At 42.3% G+C, this 11,923-nt stretch overlaps 1 protein-coding gene across 1 annotated transcript; it reads right to left on the bottom strand.

Moving 5' to 3' along the window:
* Positions 1-375: 375 nt before the first annotated feature.
* LOC133743829 (uncharacterized) lies at positions 376-3,271 on the bottom strand. The gene is made up of 3 exons (XM_062171873.1): positions 2,914-3,271; positions 2,273-2,527; positions 376-1,741 (listed from the first exon to the last, which is right to left on the bottom strand). Exons 1-3 carry the CDS (start codon positions 3,133-3,135, stop codon positions 596-598), a joined length of 1,623 nt encoding a protein of 540 aa, XP_062027857.1. The 5' UTR covers positions 3,136-3,271; the 3' UTR covers positions 376-595.
* Between the last annotated feature and the right edge of the window lie 8,652 nt (positions 3,272-11,923).

Here is an 11,923-nt window from a genome sequence, read left to right as displayed (position 1 = left end):
ATTTGATTTCTGGTATTTTCTGGAGATTGTCGGTTGCTGCTGGTTGCATGCAGAGAGAGAGAGAGAGATGATGGTGAGGTGGGCGATGGAAGAGAAGAAAATGGAGAGGTGGGTGGCTGTAGGAAGAAAGAGAAGGCATGGTGGTGCTTGCGATGGTGATATGGTGAGTGAGTGAGTGCATATGGAGAGTGCATATGGTGCTTTTAAATACCCAAGTCTTAAGCCCATTCTTACAACCCAAGCTTTTTAAACCTCAATGCCCAACTTCTAAGCCCAACATACAAAACACCATCAAGCTAGTGGCTTTGACACTGCAATTCAAACATGGTGTCAATACATTCAAGCATTTCCACAAAAGTTAATGCATTTCCATGATAAACAACAACAGGAAAACCTAGTAGAGTATATTCCAGAATTTACATTCATAGAACACATGTCAAACATCATTACTCGTTCTATTTACATTGCAAACATGAAAAAGAAAAGAGATGGTATATTACATGATAGAGAAGCACACAACAAAAGAGCAAGTGAATATATAGAAGCATACAGGTCCATATTGATCATAGATCAAATCAGAAACGGGGGAACCACGTTACTGGCCAAATCCACCACTTTGGGACTGAACTTCTCCACTGTTCATCAGTTTATCCAGCACAACATTAAGGTCCACTGCCTGCCCATTCTCAGTCATTTTCCTCACTGTTGCTCTGACTATGTCCCTTCGGAATCCCATAGCTACAACCTTATCAATGACATTATCAACTGGAACGCGGTTTCCAGTCCCGCCAGAATCTGACTCCTTATCCACACTGGCAGCCATGGGTAATGCATACGGCAATACCTTTGCAGTTGGCAGTCTTGAGAAACTGCTTCCACCAGAAGCGACCAAAGAGGATGGCGATACTTGCGACTGTTTCATTTTTGAATCACTGTAGTGAGAAGGAGATCCGCCGTGGGAATAAAAGTCATCGTAGCTTGAACGTTGAACTGGTTGCATATTTCCAGGGGAGAAGTCTGTGCTGTAATTTCTAGTAGATCGGTCATGTGTATACTGCATGGAACCCTCAAACTGTTGTTGTGATGGTAGAACCACACCAGGCGCATTAGAGGTTTTGTGGATGCTCTGGGGATAGCTTTGAGATAACCCATACGGGGTTTCTGCTGGATTGTGAATCGATGAATACTGGGCTTGTGGATCAGGAGCATTGAGAGGCGGGTGAAGTTGACTCTGCTGCTGAAAATGTGATGTTTGTGAAGGATGTGGTACTGCTGGATAGGGTTGATATGGTGCTGTGGGAGGTGGTTGCGACTGCTGAACTTGAGACATATAGTATGCCTGAGGTGTGGGTGGTGGATTCAACACAGGTGCCGAGTAGTTAGAATCTGGCTGTTGACTATAAGGAGTTTGATACTGAGATGACTGAGCTGGAAGCTGAGCTGCTGTAGGTGCTGGTGGAAAGTTCTGATGGGTCAGGGTTCGGGGAATATCAGGAGGAAGGGAAGGATGTTGTACAGAAGCAACAGGAGTTGAATATGATTGGTGGGATTGATGAGGAGCAACAGGAGTTGAATATGATTGGTGGGATTGCTGAGGAGCAGATGACGCGGAAGTTGTTTGCACATTGCTCCTTTCTTGTTCCAACTTCTGGTGATCCTTAAGCATTTGAAGTTTTGCAAGCTGCAGCTGAGCCTCTGAGATCTCTTGCTTATCTCTCAAATCCTGCATACCACCTTCAACCTGTGGTTTGTTTACAAACATGAAGCCTGTCAAGAAGGTTGTCATCTATACACCACTCTTATTTAATTTGGTTCTTTTACGTACAAGTTACAACAAGAGTTCAACCTAGTTTTACACCTTAGACATGATTGTTTGCATTTAATAGGATTGTGGTAACAGGAGATCTTCAACACTTTCTCATAGTTCAAAAGTGACATTGCTCAAACTGGAAAACTACTTAGACACTGGGGCCAAAGATCAACGATGGTTTTATACAAGTGCAGACAAAAAACCGACAGTGAATGCAATTGGTAGTGCATAATACTCATAGGACATGCAAAATTAGATTACATAAATTCCCTGAAAAGCCTATATGACTCTGAGCCTGTGAATATATAAGCTTCAAAGTAATAAACATCCCATCATATTCAGCTGCTTTAGAACCTAAACTTACAGCCCAAGTTTTTTATCCTCTAAGTTGACTTAATAATGCAACCTAATTGACGTACTGTTAAATAAGGGCCATACAGCAATGGAAGTAATTCACAATACCTTTCTCAAAATGTGTTCTACTTCCCTCAGCTTCCCATCAGTCTTGCCATAGTTAACATCAGAACAATCCTTCAAGTCGTCAACAGAATTCTCTACCAGGCGCAACCGAGTCTCCAGCTGAGAGACTCGTGCGCTGAGACCCTCCACTGCATGCATCAAATTGCCAAAATGCTGGTTCATCTTCCCATCAATCACCGAAATCATCGCCAAGTCCCTGGATTTCGCACGTTCAGTTTGATCCATAGAACCACAATTCTGTGAGTCACAACACAACATAAGCAATCACTTACAACTCCACAGCAGCAATCAACACAAACAGCTTACCAAATTCATCAATATTTTCAAACAACCAAACTTGCACACAAAATTGCCAAATCAATCTACAATTTTTACATATACTCACACCCCAACTGATCATCATTTTTCCATCAATACAGTAACAAAATCAAACTGAACTTATTTTGATCAAGTTATCCAAAACTAAATTGATGAAGTCTCCATACAGCCCCACAGAAATGAACTAAAGCACCAAAAAAGCATATAGATTTCAGTCAAAACCCAACTTTCAAACGCCACCAAACACATAAAGACTAAAACTTTAGCTGAACAATCCACTAAAGCTTGAAGCTTGAAATGCATACCTCGAGCGTGGAGGCGCGTGACTGCTGCCGTACGGGGTGGAAATGAAAGCTGGAGAGCAAGTCGTCGTCGTCGTCGTCGTCGTCGTCGTTTTCTAGCTGATCAGGATGAGGATGAGGATGAGGATGAGGATGAGGAGGGTATGTGAGCTGAGAGAAGTCGTCGGAGTAGGATCTAGAAAGTTCCATAATCTGCTTGTCCATGAACTCCGACGTTGTTCTCATCGTGATCGGCGTAGGATTGTCGGGCTTATTGAGTAATTTGGCGTCATGCTTTTCTGAGATTCCAAGCTCAGATTTGTGTTTTGAGTGCAGACAATGAGATCGAGGTGTCAACGATAATTGACTTACAAGTTGAAGCCTTAGCCTCATAGATTTGCTGCTAATAAACAGGTGGGCAAAAAAGCCCGTTAGCCCGAAAAACCGGCCCGGTCCGCCTGGTTTGGTCCGGATCGGTCCGGGCTTTTTAAAAAAATTTGTAAGTTTTTTCAGGCCCGGGCCCATATCTATAAATTTCGGGCCGGTCCCGCGCCTAAGTTTCCACCAATCACAAAGTCTGAAAAACCCGAAAGTATATATATATTACACATGTCGTTCATTTATTAGCTTCCTAGATAAAGAATTATACACCCTACCACATGCAATCCCTCACTCCAATATTAAAATTTCATTATTCCTCTACCCCACTAGTGACCAGCACGTTCCTCTCCTATCTTCTTCTTCTTTATTCTTCTCTCTTCTTCAGCTTTTGTTCTTCTTCCTCCTCAGCCACTCAGCCAGTCAACCCCAAGTCCCCGACTTTGCTCCTCCTCCAAAAACTAGAGATCAACCTTCTCCCCGTCGTGGTCTTATTCTCCTTCTCCCTTCCTTAGCCACGACCTCTCGCTCTTCAAGTTCAACTCTGGTGTCGTCGTTGTGCTCGTTCTCTTCGTCCTCCTCCTCCGCCGCCGCCGCAAGTTGTGCAACGGTTGGGACATCAGGAACTAGAAGAACCCAGGACCTTTCTTCTCTTTTCCCAGCAATCCAAATCTCTTCTCCCATTGAATTTTCAAAGCCAAACATTTGTCTTTCTCTCTGTCTCAAAGCCTAACACCTTATCTCTATGTTTCAAAGCCAAAGATCTCAGTCATCTCACTGCGTCTAGAGGATGGAGAATTCAGAATTGCAGATCTGCACGACTACACATCCTTTTTTTTTTCAAGGACGGGTTGGGCCCGAAAGCCCGAAAAGCAGGCCCATTTTGAGGCGGTCCGGGCTCAGTCCGGTCCCTAATGACTAAAACTGAAGGCCCAGCCCGAATTGAGTTACGCCGGTCCGGTCCCGGTCCACGGAAAAATGGTGCCGGTCTGGGACCGTGCCCAGCCCTAGCTGCTATGGGACAAGTCCCATTCCCGTGACTCTAGCTTTCTCTCTTGGGTTGGGTGAGCTGAGCCCAATAACAAAATCATTTACATTTTTCATGTTTTTTAAATATTTCTTTTTCATGCTTGAGATCCAAATATTGTGATCAAATTTTATTCACAGATAATGTAATACATGCCTGATTATGATTTTTTACAAAATAATTTTCAGTGTCGTGCACCAAGTTGTTGAGGACTATAATCTAGTACAAAAATTAGTTCTAAAATCAAGGTTCTCAAGGTAGCCAATACGGCAATCACAATTTGTATTGTAATTATGTTAGGGTCCTAACCCTAAGAGAAATGGAAAACAAAGGAAACAGAAAAGCAAAAGGAAAATTCAATTCAATTCTCAGATTGGTTTTTTACAATGCGGCTGGACTCCAGCTATATAGTGAGCATAGACGACATCGTTTTACATAATTGGACCTAGTACGGGCTTTCACAGCCAAAAGAGCTATTCTGGGCCTCGATATACACTTGGGCTTGGTTGATCACAGAATTGGGTCCTAACAACACCACCCCTCTTCAATTGAAACTTGACTCCAGCTATATAGTGAGCATAGACGACATTGTTTTACATAATTGGACCTAGTATGGGCTTTCACAGCCAAAAAAGCTATTCTGGGCCTCAATATACACTTGGGCTTGGTTGATCACAGAATTGGGTCCTAACAACACCACCCCTCTTCAATTGAAACTTGACCTCAAGTTTAAGAAATATACTGCTGCTCCAACACAAAGCCAAGATCACAACCCAGAATTTTTGAATCTCATAACCATCCTGCATTGTTTCGTTGCAAGTCACTGCAATCCACATGTGTATAATCCTTGTACAATTGACACCCTTTACCTCTCCTCCCCAAAATGTGTTACCAATTGTTGCTTCCACTCCAAATACAATCACATCTTGTATTGGCAGTACCCTATCTTCCTTGAAACTTGAAAGAGCTCTAGACCACATAATGACAGCACATCGTTCTTTTTGAAAACCCTTGTCTCTTGAAATTCAGCTGGAAGACACCTCAAACCAAGTAGTTTTGAATACAATTAGACATGAAGAATGAGCTTTGAATAAGTGATAAACCAATAAACATCTAGATCAAAATGAACCCTTGCTACAGTCAAACACTCGTATGTAGAATTTTCCTTGATCAATTCTTTGTCCCTGCTTGAGAATTCCAGATCATCATCAACTGTAATTATCACCATGTAGAAACAAGGAAAACTAATAACAATCATCTGAGTCTGCAAAGATTCTGTATTCTCCCATGTCCAAGTCCACAACATTTTTCTTATCAAGTCCAGCAAGAATTGCAAGCAAAGTATATCGCTTGTAAATTCTCCTCCCACCTTAGAAATTTCATATTGCAGCGATATTATTAAATATAGCTTCTTCTCATCTAATCCCAAAACAATGTCAAGTTGCTTCTTCTTAGCTCTCTCACCAAATTCATCATGTTGTGCTTTTTCTATAGTCCTCATCACACCAGGAGCAGTAACACACATACGTAATGCCACATAAAGAAGAGTAGCAACAATTGAGATAGCTGAAGAAGAACAATACCTCAAAGGATTTGATGCAGACTTAATATGAGGAAAATGTCTGGCAAGTTCATCAGCAAATAAATCACCTGAGTTTCTGATCTCATATTTAGAAAGTTGCATAGTCTTACAAACTCCAACGATCACTTTGGTATGGGTAGTGATGTAAAGCCTTGCATTTGTCATAACCATGACAATTTTCGTTGTAATTTCTGCCACCCATTTTTCATCAAAGGCCTTATTCACATGCACCCTAACAATATTCACATTAGCCTTCTCGACAGTAATATCATAGCCAATAACCATATAGCCCTTTTCCTTCTCAAACACCAATTCCATGTGTGGAGTTGATTTATCAGTTTTCACAAAAACCAGATAAAAATTCCATTACCATCATCCAATAAAATGCCCAAGTCTTTCAAAGAAAATGGCTTAATTCCTTTGTGCACCACTTCAATATCATTCATAAGAAGCTTCACATGTAGAGGATGAGCCAACATAAGCAAATTCCCATACCCTTTTGTCTCCCACTTAAACTTTACTGTAGTATTATAATTCTCAATTCTGAAAACAGAGAGAGATCCATTCGTTACCAAGCTCTTTCTCCCAGGAGAAATTACAGATTGAGCAAATTAAACATATTATTGATTCCCGCTGGTTTCTATTCAATGTGTCCCCCACAAACACGAGTCTCTTGTTTCTAAGTTTCTCTAGCAACAATCTTGCATTGAACTTTGGAAGATTACAATCTCTGGGCTGCTCTCCAATGTTGATACAGAGAGTTTCTTCTTCCATTCCTCATACAAGTCACTTGGGCTGTCAAGAACTCGCATTCGTCTTCTTTATACAAAGGATGAGTCACAGGTTCGAAAATCCAATCCCCATTAAACAAGTCACAAACTTCAGGAGGCATTTCAATCTCTTCCATATCATCTTCTTCATTCATGTTCCGGTAAAGAACAACTATGTATCCATCATTTTTACTCACCAAGAAACTATTAAATTCAATGCCACTAGAGATAAGCCCATGATCATGGTGGAAATCGAAGCATTCATTTCCAAAACTAATCACTGAAATTTTGGTAAATCATATTTTATTTTTCTCAACATATCCATAACTCCATAATTCAATCAAAGTCATTATTTGTGAAAAGGTAAATTTCAAGCTATTACCAGATGCTATTGTCCCTGCAAAGTACTCCATAAAAGGTTCATCTGTTAAGAGTAGGGCTGGGCACGGTCCCAGACCGGCACCATTTTTTCGGGGACCGGGACTGGACCGGCGTAACTCAATTCTGGCCGGGCCTTCAGTTTTAGTCATTAGGGACCAGACTGAGCCCGGACCGCCTCAAAACGGGCCGGCTTTTCGGGCTTTCGGGCCCAACCCGTCCTTGAAAAAAAAAAAAAAAAAAAAAAAGGATGTGCAGTCGTGCAGATCTGCAATTCTGAATTCTCCATCCTCTAGACGCAGTGAGATGACTGAGATCTTTGGCTTTGAAACATAGAGAGAAGGTGTTAGGCTTTGAGACAGAGAGAAAGAAAAATGTTTGCCGTTGAAAGAGAAGAGAGATTTGGATTGCTGGGAAAAGAGAAGAAAGGTCCTGGGTTCTTCTAGTTCCTGATGTCCCAACCATTGCACAACTTGCGGCGGCGGCGGAGGAGGAGGACGAAGAGAACGAGCACGACGACGGCGCCGGAGTTGAACTTGAAGAGCGAGAGGTCGTGGCTAAGGAAGGGAGAAGGAGAATAAGACCACAACGGGAAGAAGGTTGATCACTAGTTTTTGGAGGAGGAGCAAAGTCGGGGACTTGGGGTTGACTGGCTGAGGAGGAAGAAGAACAAAAGTTGAAGAAGAGAGAAGAAGAAAGAAGAAGAAGAGAGGAGAGGAACGTGCTGGTCACTAGTGGGGTAGAGGAATAATGAAATTTTAATATTGGAGTGAGGGATTGCATGTGGTAGGGTGTATAATTTTTTACCTAGGAAGCCAATAAATGAACGACATGTGGAATATATATATACTTTCGGGTTTTTCGGGCTTTGTGATTGGTGGAATCTTAGGCCAGGGACTGGCCCGAAATGTATAGATATGGGCCCGGGCCCGAAAAACTTACAAATTTTTTTAAAAAGCCCGGACCGATCCGGACCGAACCGGCCGGTCCGGGTCGGTTTTTTGGGCTAACGGGCTTTTTTGCCCACCCCTAGTTAAGAGAGTACTACATTTATCACGAACCTTCTTATCAAATCCAGATAAGCATAGTTGCAGTACGTGGTGGCTAATCTTCTTTGAACCCTCAATGTAATGCTTAAGCCTTACACACAATGCATTAAGAACATTCACCACAGAACATTTACCAATATCCTTTCCATACCTACAACACTTAGGTAAGGCATAGTTGATTAGCACTGATGTAATTGGCTAAAAATTGGGGTTAACAAAATCAGCATGCATCTGACGAATAACATAAGGGACAAGTGGTGGTACTTGATTCTCCAATTTGTTACCATCTAATACAGCGGCAATTGTTGCTATTTTCAGAAGAGCTTCCAATGCAACAGAATCAAATAACTCTTTGACACCCCCTTGTTCATTATTAGTATTCACTTCTTTATCTGAGCCTGACACAATCTGCCCATCAACTTTTTGAGAATCATCACCATAACTCAGATAACGGTCACCATAACTCACTGCACCTGAGTAAGAACCAGTACTCGATTCTCGTTCCAACTCTTCTAAGAATTGTTTAGCAGCTACATAGTTCCCAAATATCATGCTGTCATTTTCCCTTTCATCATCATCTTCACTATTTTCAATTTCAAGTTCTTTTTCCTCTCTCTCATGTAAATCGACTTCATCAGCACCAGCAACATCAACATCAGTTTTCTGCTCCAGATTCCCCAACTCAGCAACAGACACTTTGTCATACTCGGATTGTAATTCAACATCACGACTAAGTTGATCAAATCCATTCTCCAAGCTCACACCTATTGGAACCTTAATGCCTTTAATTTCATATTCATCCATCGTGCTCAAACAGCCATTAGCTTGCACTTGAACGCAGCCCGTCGTCATAATCAGAGAAGAACCCGGTGAGCGAAACGAGTTGATCTTCAGGCCCATCTCAGCCAACCCAGATCCCGACTTCTGAGCTCCCAATTCCCGATTGAGCTGGTGAGGATGATAAGACTGAGGAGATCCGTGAGGAAGATAATGAGGGTAGTAATGGTGCGCATAATAAGGAGTAGGCAGTGGCGGAGGAAAAGAGCCCGGCGGGGGAGGTAGGTGGTTGGCGTGAGGTGGCCGACCCCACTGTTACGGAGGCGACGAGGACTGTAATGAGTGGTACTAGTACTTATTCAAGTACCAAGTGCCTTGCTGTTGGTAGTGGTAGGGATCCGAAATGGCCGGCGGCGGCGGCGGCCTCATATACTGCTGTTGTTGCGGTCTGTAAGAATCCATGTTCTCGAATTACAGCACCGAAGAGATAGGTTGAGTCATTGACGGAGATATGATCAGTACTGGAGAAGTCGACTGAGAATCGATTTGAAGCACTGAAGGCTCAATCACCTGAGCCATTTGCCCTAATCTCAGTTGTCTCAACTCGTTTAATCTCTCAGATTGGAATAAAATCTGTTCCGTCACCATTGACGTCATAGATTTCTGAAGTTCACCGAATCCCGCCGTTGTCTCGTCTATCTCGATTTGGAGCTTCATCCTCAAATTATTTAGGTCAGGGGGACGCGGCGGTGTTGATGAATATTGTGGTGGATCTCCAACTCTCCTCGGCCCCATGATTTGGAGCTCTGATACCAGTTGGTTCACGGAAATGAAAGTAATTCTTTTGTCTTTCCCATGGGTAGGGAAATGAGATTTCCCAACAATTTTCCATTCCGATGTTTGGTAACGTAAAGAAAGTTATCAGGAAAGTTGTTAAAAAGTTTGTAAATAATGTAATAAAATAATATGTTGTGAGTAATAAATACAAGGAAATAATGAGGAAAAGTGATTCCTTTGGGGTTTGGAAGGAACCATTTTCCCCCTTATTTTCCCTTCCTTCAGGAAATAATTTCATTTCCTTTTGCATCTCAAACGCAGGAAAGGAACAAGTTTCCTTTCCTGATGCTTACTTTCCACGAACCAAACGTGGCCTAAGAGAAATGGAAAACAAAGGAAATAGAAAAGCAAAAGGAAAATTCAATTCAATTCTCAGATTGGTTTTTTACAATGCGGCTGGACTCCAGCTATATAGTGAGCATAGACGACATCGTTTTACATAATTGGAGCTAGTATGGGCTTTCACAGCCAAAAGAGCTATTATGGGCCTTGATACACACTTGGGCTTGGTTAATCACAGAATTGGGTCCTACCAAATTAATCATGTTCTAAATATCAAGGTACGAACTCTTATTGTCCTAGCTATAAATTATAAAGGAGATTAGGCTCCTAATTTGTTCTAGATATGCTCATCTACATTTAAGAGTTAATCAAGCTTCCAATCATGCATCTAAGTCAAATATCATAGATTATAACATATGTCATGCGTAAAATTGAAAGCCATTGTAGTGTGTGATTGTTTAGCCCTATTATATAAGGGCATCTCCAACATACTTCTTATTTCAAAATAATTTTAAAATTTAGCTAATTTTGAGATAATATTTCACTCCAGCACTTTTCCTAAATTATCTACCTATATTGCTAGAGAGGAGAGAGAATTTAACTAATGGCACGTTTACTTACTTGGAATGGAAAATAATCATGAATCGGAGACAACTGGAATGGGAGAAGAAAGGAATCGGTATTGATTCCGGAAGAGTTGATTCCTAAACCCATCTCCCCCCTTCGAAATCAAATTCCTGAGTATTCAGGAATCGATTCCTTATAAGGAGGTGGGACCTACACCCATTCCGATTCCTTCATGTGTTAGTAAACGCGGGAATACTTTTACCCGGAATCATTCCGATTCCTTTATGTGTTAGTAAACGCAGGAATAAATTTACCCCGTAATCATTCCCTCTATTTTCATTCCTATTCCAAGTAAGTAAACGTGCCATAAAAGTTATATTTTCCAATGTTCTATTTAATTTAGCTAGGGATTTAACTTATTTTGCTGGAGCAAATTTCAAAAACTAAACTATCTATATATATCTTTTAGCCAAATATAACTAACAAAATAACTTCATTGTTAGAGATGTTCAAGTACACAAATCTAGTACTCTTGGATACTGAATCTCCTCCGTCCACAAGTGTGATGGTTTATTACTAGGGAGTCTGATCTATAGTGTACCTACATGTACATTTGCAAGCATAATTAGCTATAATGAGCTACGCTCATTGTACCGTCAGAAGTACCAACTCCCACCAAAGTAATGACCTACGGATAGACAGCCAGGCGGGCTACGGCCTGGGCACAGGATCGTCCCCAGATCACCGCCGACGCGCCGCCACGCGCTACGCCAAGACAGCGTCAGAAGCTACTGAAACTAAGAACTGAAGCATATCAGTCCCACATCGAAAACAAAGAGAAGATAAAATAGGTCCTCTCCTCAACTATAAATAGGTCCTCTCTTCTCTCTTCATATTAACGCATTTACTACTCATTTATTGTTGTGCTGCCTATATGTGTTAACTGACTTAGGCATCGGAGAAGTGAAGACCGTCCAACGCGGTCTCCCTCTGACGCCCTGTCTTTCATTTGGTAGCCAGCGAAGATCGTCGAGTATACAGAGTAGCGGTCCGCTCACCGGACCTGCGTTAAACGGAGGTTTGGCTACCGCCAGACTTTGAGCATTAACATTGGCGCCGTCTGTGGGAAGGAGTCCAGATCGCTCACAACCGCCTCTTTCTCAGCAACCACCGGGGCCTTTGGCGGAGCTTGTCGAACCTTCTTTTGCTAGCGGATCCCGATGACCTCCGCCTCATCCTCATCCTCCTCGGCGGAGTCATTCTGCCGGCGCTTCCGCAGGAGCACCCGTGTGTTTCCAGCGGGCGCCGTGGCCGTCCCCACCGGATGTCCCGCCCTCTGTGAGCCACGCCTGAGGGCAGCCACCCTCTCTTTCTGCGGAGCAGGAGC

Source organism: Rosa rugosa, chromosome 4, assembly GCF_958449725.1.
Source record: "Rosa rugosa chromosome 4, drRosRugo1.1, whole genome shotgun sequence".
Classification (NCBI taxonomy): Eukaryota; Viridiplantae; Streptophyta; class Magnoliopsida; order Rosales; family Rosaceae; genus Rosa; species Rosa rugosa.
Note: the sequence above shows the minus strand (reverse complement) of the source record. Positions and strands in the feature narration are given on the sequence as shown.